General features: G+C 45.6%; 1 protein-coding gene across 2 annotated transcripts in view; it reads left to right on the top strand.

Annotated features, from left to right (window-relative positions):
* fam171a2a (family with sequence similarity 171 member A2a) overlaps positions 1 to 20,652 on the top strand; it is a 115,576-nt gene extending 94,924 nt beyond the window's left edge. For both annotated transcript variants that reach the window (XM_039739171.1, XM_039739172.1), the window contains 5 exons: positions 837 to 995; positions 5,458 to 5,637; positions 11,992 to 12,108; positions 16,208 to 16,334; positions 19,071 to 20,652. In XM_039739171.1, coding sequence (XP_039595105.1) covers positions 837 to 995; positions 5,458 to 5,637; positions 11,992 to 12,108; positions 16,208 to 16,334; positions 19,071 to 20,616 — 2,129 coding nt within the window. In that variant the 3' untranslated portion in view covers positions 20,617 to 20,652. The remainder of the gene's footprint in view (positions 1 to 836; positions 996 to 5,457; positions 5,638 to 11,991; positions 12,109 to 16,207; positions 16,335 to 19,070) is intronic.
* The last annotated feature ends 2,113 nt before the right edge of the window (positions 20,653 to 22,765 follow it).

Here is a 22,765-nt window from a genome sequence, read left to right on the forward strand (position 1 = left end):
AGGCCACCCTCATGAAGTCTGTTTCTGATTGTTTGCTCAGAGACTTTCACACGTTAGTGGCCTACCTGCCTGCTGGAGGTTATTTTGTAGGTTCTGCCAGTGCTCATCGTGTTCCTCCTCGCCCAAAGGAGCAAATACCGGTGGGTCCTGCTGATGGGTTAAGGACCTTCTACGATGGGCCCTGTCCAGCTCTCCTGTCTCTTGGGAACTCTTCCATGCCCTTGAAACTGTGCTGGGAGACACCGCAAACTTTCTGGCATTGACACATATTGATGTGCCATCCTGGAGAAGTTGGACTACCTGTGCCAGCTCTGTAGGGTCCAGGTATGGCCTCATGCTACCAGTAGTGACAATAACCGTAGCCAAATACAAAACGAGTGACAAAACAGATGAGGAGGGAAAAACGTCAGTGGCCTCCACCTGTTAAAACCATTTATTCCTGTTCGGGGGGTCGTCTCATTGTTGCCCCTCTAGTGGACCAAAGCAGCTGAAACTGATGAACAAGCCCCTCTGATACTTCACTGAGCAGATTAATAGCCCCCCAGTGTCACTGACTTGATGCTATACTCAGATTCCTTTCATTTTTTTGAGCAGAATATTATGAAGATGTTTCAGGTCCAATGACCAAAGAAAGTAATCAACCCCAGAATGGGCAGATGGTCAGTGAGAATGGACAGCTTCCAAAGACATCCAGTCTAAACACTAAGACCCCCCATCAGGGTCTGATTTCACCTTCTGTCACTTTTTGAGTCAAGCTATCGGTACACCTTTTGGTCAGATGAGGGGGTCTTGTTTAAACAGGGAACTGTAACACTTGTGGTTGTTTCTATTTACAGGTTCGAGGAACCAGCCATGGATCCAGTTCCAGAGGAAGACGGTTCGCCTGCCACCAAACTCCACTTACACCGAGTTGTCAGCAGTCCTGACCACGGCTAAAAGTGAATATGAGATCGGGGGCTTCCCCTACTTGATCGGACTAGAGGGCAATGGGACAGGTGGGTGAAAACAAGATGGAGCAGTCCCTGAACTTGGCCAGCCCCATCGTAAATGAGCTCATCAGGTGCCCGTTAGTGTGTGACACCTTGTCATTTGTGGTGGGTGACATTGTTGGGTTGGACCTTTTCATCATCATTACAGTAAAAAAAAAAAATCTAAACAGGTATTGGGAACCAATGAATTACCTGGAAATCGAGCACCTGACTGAGAGGGCCAATAAAATTGAAAAGGGGCGGGGCTGACCCCACCTAAAAGGATGAAAGCGCAGTGATAAGAGGGAGGGGACAAGAGAGGCGAGGCACAGCGCCAGAAAAATAAACTGTGCCACCTACAGGTGACCCCGGGTTCATTCATGGAAGCCAAGAGGTCTTTTTGAGTTAGAGGAACTTTTTTTTCTTTAAGGGAAAACATGCAGCTTGGGACTTGTGTAAATAGCCCATTCATTTGTTAATAATAATACATTTTATTTATATAGCGCCTTTCCCATGCTCAAGGTGCTTTGCAGCTCATCGGGGTCTCGTGTCCCACATCTCTGTCGGTTTATTTGTTGATAATAATCATCTGTTTTCAGTCCTCATTCTGGTTCTGTTTGATGTGCTGTGTCCTTGTTGTGTGGTTAGGAGGGAAGTAAAGTTGGTCACTCGCACTCGGGATCATTTATTTATTTATCGTTTTTCTGCCACTCTAGGCATTGGTAGCAAATGTTATAATCGTGCTGTCCCAGGATGGGTAAAGCGTCCTGAGGAGCGGGTTCAGCTCTCACCCACCGGTTCAGCCATCATAAATAAAGAGGCACGTGGAGCATTAGACTGCCTTTGGAGCAGTGAGGTGCGGTGAGGTTCATGGCTGGTGAGGCGCTGACTCCTTCAGAGTGAGATTTACAAATCTATGAATCCAAAAGAGTCGCTCATTCGCTATTCAACTGGCACATGCGCATTGCCTTCTGGTTATGTTTCACATCTCATCAGCATTCTTTACACACACAGGTAAGGCGTATAAGAACGGCGAGAAAGAGCAGAGAGAGCGCATTTGCTCCTCACCTTCACGTGTTCTAAATTTGCTGTTGCAATTCCACGATTCACACTCATTTAATACAAATGACAGCATAGAGTGGTGTACAAAAAAAAAAAAACACATTTTAATTTTGACCTTAATTGAAATATTTAGTTGTTTTTAAAAGCTTTTAAATTCTGATGTTTTAATGAATTTTAATACAAATAAAAGGATAACAAGAAAATCAAAAGAATATTTTATTTCAAAATTTAGTCAACATTTTTTTTAGGTTAAAATTTTGTTTTTTTAATACTGGATTGTTTTTTTCTTAGCCTGATCTCATTTTTTTTTTTATAAAATTGAAAACCGTTTACCGTCTTTGTAAATGAAGTTCATGAACCTCATGCGCCTGTCCTTTTCCACGAAAATCTCCGTCAATGTCCTCCTTATTTTCCTTTAGTTTTAAAAATCGTAATCTTCCATTTTGGCAGACAGTCGGAAAACAAAAAATTAAAAATAAGCGGAGCGCTGCAGTGCACTTGACTTTCTGATCTCGCTAACTTATTGGCGCCTCTGCGCAGACGAACAGCAGACACGAGCACCTGTTGGGCTCACATGCGCCCCCTTCAGGGCGGCACGGTACTGTCTGCCTCAACTTGTGCCATTTCACTGCAGTTTGATGTCCGATCAGCGAGACTAAATAAGTCAGACACATTCATTAAAGAGATTAGAGAGTCAGGGTGTATAATAAACGTGTCTGCAAACCTTATACTGGTGACATACAGGGAGACAGCGACAGGCACGCGCCAATTGCAGGCATTAACTCCATCATTGGGTGAGGGAGAGCCAGCCCGAGGTGAAGTGAGGCTTGTTGCTGCCGCCCCTCGCGTTTCTCCACTGTGTTTGAACAGGAAATGCGCCAATTCCGCGATTTTGACTATAAAAACAATCAAAGTTATTGGAATCATACAGAAAACAAATTTAAAGCTCAGGCCAGTGGACACATTTATTTTATATTATCATTATTAGTTTTTTTCCTTTTCATAACCTGCCTCCCAACCCCGCCGACTGCACGTCCCTGATTTGGAGTATTGAAGACCATTAAATGTATCGTTGGCATGAGAAGTGCTTGCTGATTTTTTCTTATTATGTTTAATTAACGCTTTTTGATAACTCCATAAATCCAGTTACCCAGCACAACATACAAAGACGTAGGACATCTCACTAGTGTTCAGTTTACACACACTTAAAGCATCGGCAGATTAAGGGACTTGCTTAAGGTCACACGTGGAGAATTAAACCAGCAAGTTTGGGGAATTAAGTCCCATAACTTCACCACAAGACCCCTCAGGTCGAGGACAGCTAAGGCAAGGCGGGCGCGAGGCTTGAGTAGTCCCAGGATTTGCTGCTATCTACTTATTTTAATTCAGGATTATGGAAAGTCAAAGGCTCCCAGTCCTGAAACGAAGCCAGGATGGCACACTGGTCGATTAGGGGGCACACTCACACACATACCCACACTTACAGAGTGCCAGTTTTAACCTGACACTTAAATCGATGGGATGTAAAAAGTTGACATGAAAGAAAAATACCCAGGCGGACACATTGGGGCAGCACATGCTAACTGCAGACAGGCATTCAGACTAACATCTGTGCCAGTGTGCTGTTATATAACCTGTGTGCCACCCAAATAATCAGAGCAATGCTAGCCCCTGCCCTGCAAGAAATGAAGTCTGACAGAAGTGCAGTGCCATGCCGTTCTGTGTATCTGGCGCCATCTTCTGTTTAAAATTAGGTGTGCAAAACAAGCAAAAGCAAGTGTTCGTTAAGTGTTGATATTCTGTGTTCTTAGTTTTAGAAATGCGCGGTCAGAATTTGCAGTCCTTGCTTTGGCTCTCACCCTGCTGCCAGCACAAATGCCAAGCGCCATAAGTCGTACATGAATTTACCCTTCTTTTACAAACATGAAAGTTGCATTTTATTACAGACAGCGCTGATACTTCATTGTGAGCACTTGGTATAAAAGTAAAAAAATTACTACTGTTTATTTTTATGGCACCTTTCATGGTAAGCATATCACGTGGAGGTGCACGGCACGTAAAGAGATTCCAGATTTGTTGGGCACGTTGCAGTTTTTACAATTTATAGAAGACAATTAACTTTAGATTACAATTTCACGTGGCATGTCTGTGAAGAAGTAACTTCGACTTGCAAAAAATACCCCACTTGTCTTTTAATGCCTATTATACTTTCTTAAACTAAGGGTCCCAGGTAAGTCCCCCCCACCCCTTGGGCCGCACAGGGTCGTCACTCACCGTCATAGTGAATTGGAAACCATCGCATTCTGTTTGCGAAGTGTCTTGTGGTTGGTTGCCATGGCAACTTTAAGCAATTGACATTACTCCACTATGACTGTTATGGGGTTGTCAAGCTAAGCTCCCCCCAAAGACGGGGATGTCTGTTGGTGAGGATTCTACAAGGGGGATCCACTCAAACCTCCAGATGAACGTCAGCAGCATATCTCATGGTCTGGGTCACAAAGGCACTCGGAGAGGTCTGATTGGGTCACGAAAATAAAAGTTTTACTAAACACTGCGTTATATTATCCGTCCATCCATTATCCAACCCACTCAATCCTAATACAGGGTCATGGGGCTCTGCTGGAGTCAATCCCAGCCAACACAGGGCATGGCAGGAAACAAACCCGAGCAGGGTACCAGCCCACCGCAGGGCACACACACACACACCAAGCACACACATTAGGGACAATTTGGGATCGCCAATGCACCTAATCTGCATGTCTTTGGACTGTGGGAGGAAACCCATGCAGACACTGGAAGAACATGCAAACTCCACGCTGGGAGGACCCGGGAAACGAACCCTTAAGGGTCTCCTAACTGCGAGGCAGCAGTGCTACCCACTGCGCCACCGTGCCACCCGCATTATACTATTATTGTTATTTTTTGATATGATTGATTGTTACAAAGGTATTTACTAAACATAAATGTGATATCAGCAAAAATTCAATGAACTTTTAAACCTGCTAACTACTGGAAGTCCCCGGATGTCATGTCCTGCCAACGTTTTCTAACACAATGCTTCTTATTTTTGTTGTCATTTCTCCTTTGGCCCGTATAGGAACGTCCCGACACTCCCAGGCTGTCAATGCGCTAACCTGTGGCTGATTGGGACAGCCTGACGACTTCTCACATTCAGAAGCACAGTCAACCTCCTTATCCGTTTTATGTATTTTTGTGAATTTTGGAAAGTTCACAGTGTAATCCGAGACTCTTTCATGTTGAAATTTTCAGAGAAAGGTTATAAGGGGTTGCCCACCCCACCCCGTTTTAATGTGGATGAGCAAATCAAGCTGCATCTGTGCACCTGAATCCCCCTCTTCATGAGAAAGAAATGACTGAGCTTGAGAAATCCTCACGTTTTTTTTTTTTCTTCCTTTCCACCCCTCAGGTTTGAACAGCAGCTGGCTGGATTTGACCCCCGTAGCTGCACTCAGTGCTCACGTGTTCACACGTAACGGCACAACGGTCCAAGTGTCGGGGCCCATCCATATCTCAGTCCCACTTCCCGGTGACAGTCCTGTAAGAGCCAGCACTACCATCCCGGCTTGGTGGTTCGACTCTAAGACAGGTAAGTGAAGCTCCAAGGCAAACAGCTTCTGAGGCCAATAATTACAGGAACTATTAAATGGTGCTGGGGTGGGAATACCTTAAGAAATCAACGTAGACCTCAGCGTTCATATCTGCAATGCACCATGCAATTTATATATCTGTTATATGCCATATAATGTGGCACTCATAAAAGCAAAGACAAAAGCAATACATTTGATTACTAAAATGTCTGTGACGCACCATCTGTTGGAATGACAAAAGCAATACACTTTATTACTAAAAATGGTTGTGATGCACCATCTGTCAGAATGGAAACTGCAATGCTTTGCATTACTATAAAAGTGTGAGATGTACCATCTTTTGGAATGACAGAGACATAGCAACCGGATAGACAAACAGGCAGACACACAAACACTTACAGTATCTGTGCTACCCGTCTGAGACAGGTTGACATCTAAGTAATCTGTCTCAGTGTCCACCTCAGCGCACCATGCTATCTTATATCTCTGTTATACGCCATTTGGTTTGGGATTCCTAAAAGCAGTGTTTGTGTTTGTGATGTGCCCCCCTGTTGGAACGCAAAGTGCAATGCCTACATCTCTGTTGTATGCCAATTGGTATGGGATTTGTAAAAGCAGTGTTGATGTTTGTGATGCGCCATCTGTTGGAAGGACAAAAGCAAAACATTTTATTATTAAAATGTCTGTGATGCACCATCTGCTGGAATGAAAACTGCAATGCATTGCATCACTATAAAAGTGTGAGATGTACCATCTTTTGGAATGACAGAGACATAGCAACCGAATAGACAAACAGACAGACACACAAACACTTACAGTATCTGCTACTCATCTGAGACAGGTTGACATCTAAGTAATCGGTCTCAGTGTCGACCTCAGCATTAACGTTTGCAGAGCACCACGCAATCTTACGTCTCTGTTATGTGCCATTTGGTATGGGATTCCTTAAAGCAATTTTTGTGTTTGTGATGTGCCCTCTGTTGGAAAGAAAAGTGCAATGCCTACATCTTTGTTGTATGCCATTTGGTATGGGATTCGTAAAAGCAGTGTTAATGTTTGTGATGCGCCATCTGTTGGAATGACAAATACAATACTTTTTACTACTATAAAAGCTCAAGATGTTCTATCTTTTGGAACGACAGAGGCAGCTGGATACACAGACACTTATCTGTGCTATGCATCTAAGAGAGGATGAGAATTAAGTAGTCAATGTAGACCTCAGCATTAATGTCTGCAGTGTACCAAGAAATTCCTATATCTCTGTTATGTGCCATTTTGCATGAGATTCGTAATAGCAGTGTTAATGTTTGTGATGCGCCATCTGTTGGAATAACAAATGCAGTACATTCCATTATTATAAATGTTTCAGAGGTGCTATCTTTTGCAGTGGCAGAGACATAACAACCAGACAGACACGTCTCCTTTTAGTAGGGTGGATTGGCTGACCTTCTTATGAAATGTGTGGAGTGTTTCGTCAAGTCGGTTAGAAACACAACTTCACACTTTGTTTGCAAGACCATTGTTTCTATAAAAGAAATGGTGACCTCCTTAAAAAGTACAGACTTGATAACATAAAGGAAGTGTTCTGGATTTGCTGTTTAGGAATGTCCCTCTACTCTTAATTTGGTGTTTTATTTTACTGGCGACTTTTAGATGGTGATTTTGTGAAATGAGAAGCTTCGCTATGTAGTTGTAAACAGTGTGTGACGTTTCACAGTCGTATTGTTGTGATATGGAGTCTCCAACATGGCGAATGAGCGCTGTGGGGTCTCCAGAAGGCTTCACTAAAGGCTCCACTGCCTGCCTGGATAGGCCTCACCCCAAATGGGCTTTAAACCCAACTCCAAGTCACCTGCCTGCCTCAGGCCTAGCAGGCCCAAAAGGTGTTGAAGCCTTCCAAAGAAACTTCAGAGTCCTAAATAAAATAAATTTTAAAAAAGCCCCACAAGTAGGAGGGTCACCACCAACCTCGGCTTGTGAACAGAAAGGGCGTCAAAACAAACTTTATGTGAAAAAAGAAAAAGGGATTTCATGACCCAAAAAAAATGAGGAAGAGCTCCGCGATGAAAAGAGGCCGAGAAGGAGTTGCCTGAAAGGCAGCCGGGTTACCAGGCGTCAGGGCCTCCTTTTTTTTTTGATAGTGAAATGAGCCAATTTTCATAACAAATAAAATTAGGTCTTCATTGAAAAAAAAAAAATCACAAAATTCTCGAGGAGTAAGATAACACGGACGCGTGAAGTGTATTTACGGTTTTAAGAGGTTGTGAACAGCTGGAAGTGCAGGTCTGTGTTTCCTGTTAGACACTCGTGTGGACATCCTTGAGCTGTTTGTTCAGACGCTGCGCTGCCTCGTCTGTGCTTTACTGATGTCGGTTTGTTGATTCGAATCCCGGAAAGAAGCCCACAGGAAAAAGCGCAGAGTCATATAAGCGCACGGGAAAAAAACGCACGTGGAAGGATACGCATACGGTAAAGTGCGCACACGGGAAAAAAGCACACGGCGGCGACTTGCAACTATTACAAACATAAAATATACTCCACCTATACTGCTAGACATTTTTTATGATAATAAAACAATGACTGGTTGGCTCTTGTACAGTGTCTGCGTTCTTCGTTTTCATTAAGGAATGGCAGTTTGTTGATCGATTCTCACGGTACCTCCAAGTATCTTTTCCATTTGTTGTGCAAAAACGCAGATATTCAAATCCCTTGTAACCGAGAATTTGCTTGCCTTTCTGACTGGTCGAAAACTCCATCTCGCTTATTCAAAAAAATAAATGTCGACTTGCCTTGCTCGAAAGTTAGGGAAGATTAAAGAAAAGTCTAACTGTGTGGCCTATTAATAGGACGACCTTTACTTACTTGCCGTAATCAAAACTATTAAACCCTAATTTGCCAAAATGTGGAATAAGAAGGTATAATATAAATTCTGAAAACTATTGTAAATTATAATAATTTCCTAGAAATGGTAATTTATATATATTTATAATTTATGTAATTCCGGTCCTGTGCAGCCAACATACATCAGACTTCCAATACAACTCGGAGTCCTGCCATGTGCAAAAGTTCGCTGACAACACTGTTATGGTGGGCTGCATCAGGACTGGGCAGGAGGAGGAGTACAGGAACCTAATCAAGGACTTTGTTAAATGGTGCGACTCAAACCACCTACACCTGAACACCAGCAAAACCAATGGGCTGGTGGTGGATTTTAGGAGGCCCAGGCCCCTCATGGACCCCGTGATCATCAGAGGTGACTGTGCAGAGGGTGCAGACTTATAAATACCTGGGAGTGCAACTGGATGATAAACTGGACTGGACTGCCAATACTGATGATCTGTGTAAGAGAGGACAGAGCCGACTATACTTCATTAGAAGGCTGGCATCCTTCAACATCTGCAATAAGATGCTGCAGATGTTCTATCAGACGGTTGTGGCGAGCGCCCTCTTTTACGAGGTGGTGTGCTGGGGAGGCAGAATAAAGAAGAGGGACACCTCACGCCTGGACAAACTGGTGAGGAAGGCAGGCTCTATTGTAGGCACGGAGCTGGACAGTTTGACATCCGTGGCAGAGCGACGGGCGCTGAGCAGACTCCTGTCAATCATGGAGAGTCCACTGAACAGGATCATCTCCAGACAGAGGAGCAGCTTCAGCGACAGACTGCTGTCACCGTCCTGCTGCACTGACAGACTGAGGAGACCCCACACTATGCGATGTTAACATTATACAAAGTTATTGTCTGATTTACCTGCATTGTTATCACTCTTCAATTTAATATTGTTATTATCAGTATGCTGCTGCTGGAGTATGGGAATTTCCCATTGGGATTAATAAAGTATCTATCTATCTATCTATCTATCTATCTATCTATCTATCTATCTATCTATCTATCTATCTATCTATCTATCTATCATATAGTGCCTTTCACAGTATCTATCTATCTATCTATCTATCTATTATATAGTGCCTTTCATCTATCTATCTATCTATCTATCTATCTATCTAGCTATCTATCTATCATATAGTGCCTTTCATATCTATCTATCTATTATATTGTGCCTTTCATCTATCTATCTATTTATCTATCATATAGTGCCTTTCATCTATCTATCTATCTATCTATCTATCTATCTATCTATCTATCTATCATATAGTGCCTTTCTATCTATCTATCTATCTATCTATCTATAGGCACAACAATGACAGTAATAAAAGGATTAATGACTATTTTATTTTATGGACCATCCAACAGCCCACAACCCCAATTAGCACAAATTAAAACATACAAGCTTATAAATACGTTTAGTGAACAATTATACAATTTTGTTTATTGCAATGTATAATAGAAACTTTTTTTTCTTCTTTGCATATATGCCTCTGCCGTATGCACATTTATCCACGTGCAGTTTTTCCCGTGTGCGGTTATTTCTTGTGCGCTTATATGACTGTGCACTTTTTACCCCTGTTTGCCCGTTGATTTGGGTGTTTGGAGTACTGAAGTCCGCGTCTGTCGTGGCTCTTCATTATCCGCTCTCTTTAATGGCCGCCCTCCTGACACGTCATTCATGAATTTAGCTGCCAGTTCTTTCAAACTCACTTCGACTCCGATGCTCTCGAGGTAGCGCTGGACCGCAGAGAGCACTCAGGGCACAACATGTAATCCATTCATGTTTACCGCTCGTCCACTGATGCCGTCGGGTGCCAAATCTGATGCTACAGAAAGTCAGGTTCTGTTGTGATGTGCTCCCCAAAAAACACACAACACACATTTTTTCTGTCTCATTGGGTTGTTACGAGATTTTGTGACTGTACAGTCGTAGCCAAACGTTTTGAGAAGGACACAAATATGAATTTTCACAAAGTTTGCTGCCTCAGTTCTTATGATGCCAACTTGCATCAATTCCAGAATGTTCTGACGAGCAATCAGATGAATTGCAATGAATTCCATAGTCCCTCTGTGTCATGAAAATGAACTTCATCCCCAAAAAACAACCAACTGCATGTCAGCCCTGCCACCAAAGGACCTGCTGACTTCACTTCAGTGGTCCTCTTGTTAACTCAGGTGAGACGAGGACAAGGTTGGAGGTCACCCTGTCTCGCTGATTGAGTTACAACAGAGAGGTGAAGAAGGTGCCAGGGCGCACAAGAAAGTCCTGCAAGTGCCAGGAGCGTCTCCTAAAGTGGATGGTGGGCACCACCAGGGCAGAGCTTGGTCAGGAATGGCAGCAGGCAGGTGTGAGTGAGGAGTGGACTTTTGGAGGATGGCCTGGTGGGCATCAAGAAGGGCAGCAAAGAAGACAAGAAAAACATCAGGGACAGACTGACATTCTGGGATTGGAATGCCGGGGTCAAGTCATAGTCTCTGATGAATCCTCTTTACGATTGAAGAGAAGAGAAGATGAGCGGTGCTACCATCAGTCCTGTGTCAGGCCAGAATGGGACCAAAACATCCTCTGAGAGCAACTTCTCCCAGCCATCCAACAACAGTTTGGTGACCAACATGATGGAGCAACAGGCCATAAGACAAAAGTGAGAACTGGCTCTGGACAGGAGTGTCCTCACTTGGCTTGTTAAAAGGAGAGGATACCATTAGCGACAGCGCCCCCTCTCAGCCCAGACTGGTAGTGCACATCCCTTCAAGTCGCGCTCATCGGGGGACATGTGTGACAAGGCATTACCAGAATTTACAGTTAGCTTCTCCTCAGCTTTATGTTTATTTCCTCATACCAATAAACACCCCCTGCGCTTCAGAAGAGGTCACCCACCTGAAGCTAAGCTGTGTTCAGGCACTGGCCAGTATGTTGGATGTGAGACACCACCCAGGAAAAGCTTGGGTTGCTGCTGGCAGAGGTGTCGGTGAGGCCAGTAGGGGGCGCTTATCCTGAGTATTCTGTATGTGAGTTCAGGTCATAAAAGGTCCTTCGTAAAGAAGTCCTGGCCATTCTGGCCCCCTAATCATCCCCTGTGTCTCAATGTGTGGCTGCAAAAATGGCTGCCGTTGCATCACGCAGGTGGATGCTGCACTTTAGTGGTGGTTGAAGTGGCTCACCACTCACTATGAAAAGTGCTATATAAATGTAAAAGATTATTATTATTATTATTATTTTGTGCCAATGTGCAGATTTCCTGCTAATCGGTTTTACAGTCCGAAACGTCCCATGTTTGTGAGTCGACTTTGAATTCTTTTGCGTTACGTGGGCTAAGTGGCCATTAAAACCACAAAGGTTTTCCCTTAAGCTCCGCGTCCCCTACAGGCGGCCTTGTCATCGGACATCCAGTAGCGCAGCCAAATGCAAGAAAATCAGCGTCGCTAGGATACGGGAAGTCGTTATTTACCCGACTGTTCTTGCAGGGATCTGGATCAGGAATGGAACGGGATACATTAAGAAGGAAGGAACGCATCTGACATGGAGCTTCATCGCCCCACAGCTTGGCTACTGGGTCGCCGCTGTCTCTACCGGAGCTGGAGGTAAGGAGCTCTGGGGGTGGGCATTGGGGGGGGCTCTATTACTTACTCTGAAACCGAATATAGCTGACACTTTAGTTTAGGTGCTACACACAGGACTCGCCAACTGTTCTGTGACAAGAACTGCTTTGGATGTTCATCACACTTATTAAAATCAGCCAAATGGTCATTCATGTCGGTGCAGTGCGGAGGATTGACATGCTGATGAAATTAGTTGTCAGTATGTAGAATTCACAGACCTTCTACTCAAATATTAGAACAATCTGGACGAGAAGAGGCCATTCAGCCCCACAAAGCTTGCCAGTCCTGTCCACTCCATTTTCCAAAAAAACATCAAGTCGAGTTTTGAAGGCCCCTAAAGTCTTACTGTCCACTGCACTACTTGGTCACTTATTCCAAGTGTCTGTGGTTCTCTGTGTGAAGAAAAACTTCCTAATGTTTGTGCAGAATTTCCCCTTCACAAGTTTCCAACTGTGTCCCCCGTGTTCTTGATGAGCTTATTTTAAAGTCACCGTCTGATCCACTGTACTAATTCACTTCATCATTTGAAACACTTCACTCAGGTCTCCTCTTCATCTCTTTAAAGGCTCAGCTCTTTTAATCTTCCCTCATAACTCATCCCCTGTAGTCCTCAATCAGCCCAGTCGCTCCTCTCTGGACCTTCTCTTGTGCTGTTATGTCCTTATGAACACCCAAACTGCACACAGGACTCCAGATGAGGCCTCATCAGTGTGTTATAAAGACTTGAGCAGAACCTCCTGTGACTTGTACTCCACACATCAAGGCGCTATATAACCTGACAGTCTGTTAGCCTTCTTAATGGCTTCTGCACACCATCTGGCAGGTGATAGCGTAGAGTCCACTACGACTCCTAAGTCCTTCTCATGAGGTGGACTCTTGATTTTCAGACGCCCATTGTGTATTCAAACCTCACATTTTTCCTTCCTATGTGTAATTCTTTACATTTACTGACATTAAACTTCAACTGCCACCAATCTGCCCATATGTAACATCAGGAGAAGCAGGTCTGAGTTATACCACTGCAGAGCCCCCCAGAGTAAAGCTGCCCACACATCATTGGCGCTTTTTAAGTGTTAACGAAGGGCAAAAGACGCCTTTGCTATTCTCTTGTTACGTAACAGAATCTAAAAATTTTTTTGCAGCCCCTCAACTCAAGCGTTCAGAAATCTGTAGTGGCAAATCACAAGACTTCATCTTGGCCGGGTGTCTACTTTAAATTCAGCAGGTCGCTCCATTGCAGTGGAGTTTTTTTTTTTTTCCGTTTTCATGAGTCCCTTTAAAAAGTGACAGACACTGAAAAGCCCCCAGTGCATCGCTTGATCACATTGTGTACACACACACAAACGGTAAATGTCACCCAAAGACGTCGCTAAGTAAAGAGTGTGGCTGGGAGGGCGTAGCAGTTAAGGCGCTGGACTTCAAACCCTGAGGTTGTGGGTTCAAATCCTGCTAGTGACACCTAGCAGGTCAAGTGTCTCCAGTTGGAAAGCCAAAAGAAATGTAACCAATTGTGTCATAAATGTTGTAAGTCACCTTGGACGAAGGCATCAAGTAAATTAATCTATGTCTAGTAAGTCACCTTGGATGAAAGTGTCATCTGAGCAAGTACATCGTATGCACGCTCAGATAGTCTTCCTTCTTTTTCTTCTTCTTTTAGCTGCTCCCATTAGGGGTCGCCACACTGGATCATCTTCTTCCATATCTTTCTGTCCTCATCATCTTGCTCTGTCACACCCATCGCCTGCATGTCCTCGGGTGAGAGCAGATTCACCCTTGAGCACATGTGATAGACGTAAAAGGGTCTGGAGAAGCTGTGGAAAACATTATACTGCTTGTGACATTGGTGGTGGGTCAGTGATGGTCTGGGGGGGCATATCCATAGAGGGACACACAGACCTCTACAGGCTAGACAACGGTGGGCACCTTGACTGCCATTAGGTATCGGGATGAAATCCTTGGGCCCATTGTCAGACTCTATGCTGGTTTCTTAGTTGGTGCACGACAATGCCCGGCCTCATGTGGCAAGAGGATAAAGGAATTGATCCCATTGACTGCCCCCCCACCCACGCTCACTCGCCTGACGTCAATCTAATAGAACACCTCTGGGTGGGACATTATGTTTCGGTCCATCCGACGCCTCGGCCTGCCCAGGAGCTCAGTGATGCCCTGGTCCAGATCTGGGAGGAGATCCCGCAGGACACCATCTGTTGTCTCATTAGGACGTTGTCAGGCATAGGGCGAGGGGGGGCATACATACTACCGAGTACGATTTGGATCTAAATTATTCTTCTTTCGGCTGCTCGCATTAGGGGTTGCCACAGCGGATCATCTTCTTCCATATCTTTCTGTCTGTCCTCACTCACACCCATCACCTGCATGTCCTCTCACACCACATCCATAAACCTCCTCTTCAGCCTTCCTCTTCTCCTCCTACCAGGCAGCTCTATCCTTAGGATCCTTCTCTCACTATACCCCTCATCTCTCCTCTGCACAGGTCCAAACCAACGCCTCAATCTCACCTCTCTGACTTTGAGCTGACCCTCTAATGTCCTCATTTCTAATCCTGTCCATCCTCGTCACACCCAATGCAAATCTTAGCATCTTTAACTCTGTCATCTCCAGCTCTGTCTCCTGCGTCACCGTCTCCAGCCCATATAACATAGCTGGTCTCGCTACCGTACTGTAGACCTTCCCTGTCACTCTTGCTGATACCCGTCTGTCACAAATCACTCCTGTCATTCTTCTCCACCCTGACTGCACTCTCTTCTTTACTTCTCTTCCACACTCCCCATTACTCTGTACTGTTGATCCCAAGTATTTAAACTCCTCCACCTTCACCACCTCTCCTCCCTGCATCCTCACCATTCCACTGACCTCCCTCTTATTCACACGCATGTATTCTGTCAGGGTGGTCCTACTGACCTCTCTAGAGCACATCTTCACCTCTCCAGGGTCTCCTCAACCTGCTCCCTACTCTCGCTACAGATCACAATGTCATCAGTAAACATCTCAGTCCACGGGGACTCCTGTCTGATCTCGTCTGTCAACCTGTCCATCACCACTGGAGATAAGAAAAGGGGCTCAGAGCCGATCCCTGATGTAATCCCACCTCCGTCACTCCTACTGCAGACCTCACCGCTGTCACACGTCCCTCGTACATATCCTGTGCCACTCTCACGTACTTCTCCGCCACTCCCGACTTCCTCATATAATACCACAGCTCCTCTCAGTCACCCTGTCATTTTCTTTCTTCAGGTCCACAAAGACGCAATGCAACTCCTTCTGGTCTTCTCTCTACGTCTCAATCGACATCCTGTACATAACGTATAATTTATAACAGATATTCTCCCTCAGGTTTCAAATATCACTCTTGAAGTGGCCATTTATCGACTGCAGCAGGGGTGGACAACATCGATGGTCCTGAAGGGTGGCAGTGACTTTAATTAGAAAACAGACCTCGCCGATGATTTCATTTCATGGCTTGTTAGGGTTTTATCTCCAGCCACATCAGGTCGTCCTTGCTTCATAGATTTCTTTTTTTTCTTTTCCAAATGATTTGAAGCCTAAAATGGAGGAGTCATTCTTAGTCTGTCACTTTCTTTCTGAATATTTGACTAAATTCTCAGGAGGTGCACAGTGAATCCCCACCGGTGGAAGTGGAAACAAGGCAGATGGAGAGCTGCTGGCTTCTTTGTCATTTCCGTCTAATAAGGAGCAACTGCAGTGCCCTGCGTAACGTTTGGGACAGAGAAGACCCCGTTTTACTTGATGTTTCCACCTCTGCATCACAGTTTAAAATTACAAATCTGACCATTTGGACATCGTGATGAAAGTGCGCATTGCAGACATTTTGGTCACATGACACCTATTCTACAGCGCCGAACCCCCATTCCTTCTTTGATTTCATTTTTTCGGCGTCTTTATTAGTCTGTGGAAGACGCGTCAGAGCACATGCAGAAAAGACGTAAAGGACGAATCAGAACATCCCAGCAGCTCTTTACCGATCTCGGAGCTCAGACAGACGCCAGGACACGGGGCTGTGCGCTTACTGAATGGGGGTTTCTTTTTTTCTTTTTTGCAGGTATGCCACTGAACACCTCAGGACTTCGTGACGTTACCACCTACCACACCATATTCCTGCTTGCCATCCTGGGGTCAATGGCTCTCCTCGTCCTCATCCTGCTCTGCTTACTTCTCTATTACTGCAGGTAGGGTGTGGACCAAGGCTACGAGAGTTTTGCCTCTTTATATTAGTTTTGATTTCTTGATTTTTTCTGACCTTGCTTGGAAATTCAGTTTAGTTTTAGTTTTCCTTTTATCGTGTATTTTTAGTTTTGCTTTAGTTTTTATTTCACAAAGACATCCATTATCCATCCTGCTATATCCTAACTCTCTGCTGGAGCCAATCCCAGCCAACACAGGGTGCAAGGCAGGAAACAAACCCCGGGCAAGGTGCCAACCCACCGCAGGGCACACACACACCAAGCACACAGTAGGGACCATTTAGGATCGCCACTCAGACACGGGGAGAACATACAAACTCCACGCAGAGGACCTGGGAAGTGAACCCAGGTCACATACAGTTAGGTCCATAAATATTTGGACAGAGACAACTTTTTTCTCGTTTTGGTTCTGTACATTAATTACCACAATGAATTTGAAATGAAACAACTCAGACACAGACTTTCAGCTTTAATTCAGTTGGTTGAACAAAACGATTACATAAAAATGTGAGGCAACTAAAGCATTTATTAACACAATCCCTTCATTTCAGGAGCTCAAAAGTAATCGGGCAATTGACTCCAAGGCTATTTCATGGCCAGGTGTGTTCAAGTCCGTCGTGATGTCTTATCAATGAACAGATAAAAGGCCTGGAGTTGATCTGAGGTGTGGTGTTTGCATGTGGAAGATTTTGCTGTGAACAGACAACATGCGGTCAAAGGAGCTCTCCATGCAGGTGACAGAAGCCATCCTTAAGCTGCGAAAACAGAAAAAACCATCAGAGAAATGGCTACAATATTACGAGTGGCAAAATCTACAGTTTGGTACATCATGAGAAAGAAAGCAAGCACTGGTGAACTGAGCAACGCAAAAAGACCTGGACGTCCACGGAAGACAACAGCGCTGGATGATCGCAGAATCATTTCCATGGTGAAGAGAAACCCCTTCACAACAGCCAGCCAAGTGAACAACACTCTCCAGGGCTTGGTCGGCGTATCGATATCCAAGTCTACCATAAAGAGAAGACTGCATGACATGAAATCCAGAGGGTGCACTGCAAGGTGCCAGCCACTCATAAGCCTCAAGAATAGAAAGGCTAGATTGGACTTTGCTAAAGAACATCTAAAAAAGCCAACACAGTTCTGGACAAACATTCTTTGGACAGATGAAACCAAGATCAACCTCCACCAGAATGATGAAGGCAAGAAAAAAGGATGGAGAAGGCGTGGAACAGCTCATTATCCAAAGCATAGCACATCATCTGTAAAACACGGTGGAGTCAGGCAGTGTGATGGCTGCCAGTGGCACTGGGACACTCGTGTTTATTGATGATGTGACACAGGACAGAAATGAATTCTGAGGTGTTCAGAGACGTCCTGTCTGCTCATATCAGGTTAAATGACGTCAAACTGATTGGGCGGCGGGCGTTTCATGATACGTGATGACCCAAAACATACAGCCAAAGCAACCCAGGAGTTTATTAAAGCAAAGAAGTGGCCAAGTCAGGCACCTGATCTTAACCCAACTGAGCAGGCATTTCACTTGTTGAAGACTAAACTTCGGACAGAAAGGCCCACAAACAAACAGCAACTGAAAGTAAAGGCCTGGCAGAGCATTAAAAAGGAGGAAACCCAGCATCTGGTGATGTCCAGGAGTTCAAGACTTCAGGCTGGCATTGCCAGCAAAGGGTTTTCAGCCAAGTATTAGAAATGAACATTTGATTTCCAGTTATTTAATTTGTCCGATTATTTTGAGCCCCTGAAATGAAAGGATTGTGTTAATAAATACTTTAGTTGCCTCTCATTATGCAACTGAATTAAAGCTGAAAGTCTGCACTTCAACGTCGTCTGAGTTGTTTCATTTAAAATTCATTGTGGTAATTAATGTACAGAACCAAAATTAGAAAAAAGGTTGTCTCTGTGCAGATATTTATGGACCGAACTGTAACTGTGAGGCAGCAGTGCTACCCACTGTGCCACCGTGCTGCCCTTCACAAAGACATTTCTATTTCATTTTTATATCTATTAGTTTCAGTTTTCGTTTTAGTAATTATGGTACAGTTAAGAGAGCTACTGTGGAGTTCAGTTTTGCGTCCCAATCAGACACAACTGTACACTTGATGAGTTTGGATATAATTGGAGTTTCTTGTTAGTGGAAAGCTGAACACACTTCATGGTTTGCTGTCTGGGTTTGTTTTTGTTTGATAAAACCAAGCATAGTCAAAACCAGAAATGAAACATTTTACACTATTTTATTCGTCCATCCATCCATCCATTATCCACCCCGCTATATCCTTACTACAGGGTCACAGGGGTCTGCTGGAGCCAATCCCAGCCAACACAGGGCGCAAGGCAGGAAACAAAACCCGGCAGGGCACACATCAAGCACACACTAGGGACAATTTAGGATCGCCAAAGCTCCTAGCCAGCATGTCTTTGGACTGTGGGAAGAAACCCACGCAGACACGGGGAGAACATGTAAACTCCACGCGGGTCTCCAGGCAGGCCTGAGTGAGGTGGCAGCTCGGTTCCTTGTGTAATTGTGTGTTTCTTCTGTCAGTTAAACTCTTGATCACACACATGGCAGCACAACTGACTGCGGCTGCACGTTTCTGTCTGCTTCACAGATCTGGTTTCAAATTCTTCTTGCTGTGAACTGGCGTCGGTTGGCTCACCCCCTCGGGTCCTCGTTTGTTCACTTTTACATTTTTTCGTTTCTTGCAGGAGGAGATGTCTCAAACCCCGGCAGCAGCACCGTAAAATGCAGGTATCCGCCACCCTCGACCCCTCAAAGAAAGATCAGTGCACGTCGACCTCGCACATCAACCTGATCAGCGGCGGCCACATCGAGACGGCCTCGTCCAACGGGGACATGGACACCCACACGCCTATCCTCAAGTCGGGCTTTTCCAATTCGCAGGACTTTGAGAGTTCTCGGGAGGAGTTCTTCAAGCAGATCCCCACTCACAAAATCAGGCATTGCAAAGTGAACACGGACACCGTCACGCGGAGAGGGGTCTTCAGAGACGAGCGGCAGAAAATCATCGAGAGCTTCCCCATGAAAGTCGCGCGCACCCTCGACCCTTCCGGTTCTGATCACCCCTTGCTGGACGACTACAGAAGAAGTTACAGCTCTATGGCATCCCAACAGACGATGGAGGACAAGAGTACAGAGACCCTCCATCGGCACATCGTCAACGACAACAAGGCCTTCACGCAAGACCCGCCGTCTCCTCCTCCGCTGCCGCCGCCCTTCGATAATTACCAGGGACACAAGGGAGACGGCCGGCCACCAGACTTCACCATGTCTCAGTCCGTCGATCATTTGGCACGACCGACATCCTTGTCTCATCCCGGTCAGCTAATATTCTGTGGATCAATTGACCACATGAAAGACAATATGTATAGAAAAATGATGCCAACGCTGGTCATACCAGCTAATTATATAAGACTGACCTCTGAATACCCAGAGCAGGCAGTGGGGATGACGATGGACCAGCAGCAAGAGATGGAAGGAATACAAGTGCAGGTTGGCATGTCCATGGCTCACGGTCTGACTCCACAACAGCAGCAGCAGATGCAACATCAGGCGAGTCATTCGAATGAAGACCCCGAAGGCCGGGGATGGGCACCTCATCCGTCTACTGGGCCTGTTCGCATTCCCGTGCTCTTTAACGATTCCACAATGGCTCAGATGAACGGAGAACTTCAAACGCTGACAGAGAAGAAACTCTTGGAGCTTGGCGTCAAACCGCATCCGAGGGCCTGGTTCGTGTCCCTGGATGGCCGGTCCAATTCGCACGTCAGGCACTCCTACATTGACCTCCAGGGAAACGAGCGCAGCCGCAGCAATGACGCCAGTCTGGATTCGGGCGTAGATGTGAATGAGGTCAAACCCCAGAGAAGAATCAAAGAAGAGCGAGATAGACACGGCCATGGAAGCATGGCCTACTCAAAGCTGGCCTACATGGACGACACGGAGCAAAGCAGCAGTGAGAGTAGGACAGCAGTTTGTTCCCCCGAGGATAACTCCTTAACTCCTCTCCTGGACGAAAGTCTAGAGGCTCGAGGAGCCACCATCCCCAGGAGAGGGCGCAGCCGGGGCAACAGTTCCAGGAGCAGTAACAGCGAGATCCGAAGAGATTCAATGACCAGCCCAGAAGATGAAATGAACGACCAGTCGGAAGGGGGAGACGACCAGGGAGAAAATAAGAAAAGCCCCTGGCAAAAACGAGAAGAACGGCCGCTCATGGTCTTCAACGTCAAGTAGATTTCTCCCTGCTTTCGAAAAAAAAAAAAAAAAAAACAACAATCATCGTCGGTAGGGTCCTCGCCAACTTTTATTTTTAGAAATGTGCCACCTCGTCCGACAATAACACCCTTCTTCTAGCGTAGACTCCCACCTTTTTGGAGGAGGCGGGGAGGGCTGACAGAAAAAGCACAAAGAGCCGCTGCACGTAGCCTTTGATGTTCCAAATCCAAACGTGTTACGTCAAGGTGAAATCAGAACTGCCGTAGGAAGGAAAGACGATTATCGATGACTTTTGGAGTGGGGTGCATTTTAGAGGAACCCTCAAGAGGAACACGTTTGGCTTTTCGGAAAAAGAACTGGAAGTTGCAGAGGCCACCGCTTCACATTTCCTCGATGTTTTTGCTATTAACATTTTTCCAGTTAGTGATTTGTAATCCACACTTATTAACCTATGTGGTATTACGCATTGGGACGCATCTGAAAGCCAGTTGTCTTGACATGTGGGGCGGTCCTACCCGACGTAAACTGAATTTTTCGATTCCGGTGGAAAGCCAGCAAGACCGGGAAGTTTCCCTGCAAGTCCGTAGCCCAGTGAAAGAGCAGGGGCGAAACGGCTGAAATGTACATTTGAATTGTTCTGTTGTCTTTCATTTCACGATGCTGTAATTATTTGATAACACTGAGGGGGGAGAGAAAGTGTCCTGCCAGAGGCGTGCCAACGTGGTATTGGGGAATTCGACGCAGGAGGTCTACTGCAGGTCACTCTTGGCGGGTGCTTCCCTGAGCCTTCTTACTTGTTACACACTGAAAGATCTGCAGGGAGTTAAAGCTGAGCAAGCGATATTTATTTTGGATCCTGTGGATTTACCATGTGAGAATGCCAAGCCTACCAGAAACATTTGTCATGGGGGAGCAGCTGTCGCCTTTTGTGAAGGGCGCGGCCCGCCATCTGCATCTGCTGGAAAGCGAGTGGCTCCTGAACTTGTCACGCACCGAGACAAAAGCCTCTTACGCCATTGGCTTACACGTCACTCCTTTGAAACGTCTGCCTGGCCTGCTTTTAGATGACTCAACCCCCCATGACACCGGACCCCCTAATAAATCCTTTTTTTCTCGTCTTTACATCTAAAAGGAGCACTAAGACGATCGGGAAGCCATTAAAAGCGGAGAGCACTGCGGCCTGGGCAGAGTGCTGCTTAACCAAAATGTGAATCGGCCCACTCACTCCAAGCACTTAATGGGGGGGTCCACATACAAATAGACCTATCTGGAGGTAAGCAGACCCCACCAGGCAGAAATTGTTTTTTTTATGGGTTTATATTGTAATATTGAGATAACGACTTGAAGTGATTTTTGTCTTCACAAGATATAAAAGCATGAAAGTGGAATATTTACAGTCGTGTCTCGCTCAGTGACGGCACCCGCCCAGTTCATCAATTTCGACTTTACGCGAGGGTGCGGTGGTTGAGGGAAGAAGGGTCAACCAAACGGGAGTACTCTGGGGTGCAGATGCGGACCTCCACGTTTGGTAACGAGTCTAAAACAAAATTAACAAAAACGATAAAACACTTAGCCAAGTGGGCTCGCTGGACTACTCATTAAACTCAGGAGCTCCTCGGTTGTCTCTCTCTGGTCAAAGATACCTCCGTCCAGGAGGTCATCCTTCTGAAGCTCTGTGGCTGGAATGGGCGGAGTTAGTTGACCGCACTCAAGACCATGGGTGGGGGACAAAAAGACAAGGCTGTTAGCATCAGCGTGGCCCCCTGTCGACCTGGGGTGGTATTACATACCTGAGAAGAATTTGGGGATGGCGTGACAGGGCAGCAGGGGCGGGTCTCAGTGCATCCATCCATCCATTATTCAGCCCGCAGGGTCATGGGGGTCTGCTGGAGCCAATCCCAACACAGGGCGCAAGGCAGGAAACAAACCCCGGGCAGGGCGCCAGCCCACCGCAGAGGCCTCAGTCTCTGATGTCATTGTCTTTAGATGCAAGACATGTGGAGTGTGCGGTGAAAATGCCATCAAGTATACACCTGACCTGACGTAACCCACCCTAAGCTACCCTAATGTAATGTTAACGTAAGGCATACAACACATGTGAATAATTATTGAAATATGTAAACAGTAATCCTTTCGATTTCAATTATCGTATCTCAATGGAAGCTCC

This window comes from Polypterus senegalus, chromosome 17, assembly GCF_016835505.1.
Source record: "Polypterus senegalus isolate Bchr_013 chromosome 17, ASM1683550v1, whole genome shotgun sequence".
Lineage (NCBI taxonomy): Eukaryota > Metazoa > Chordata > Cladistia > Polypteriformes > Polypteridae > Polypterus > Polypterus senegalus.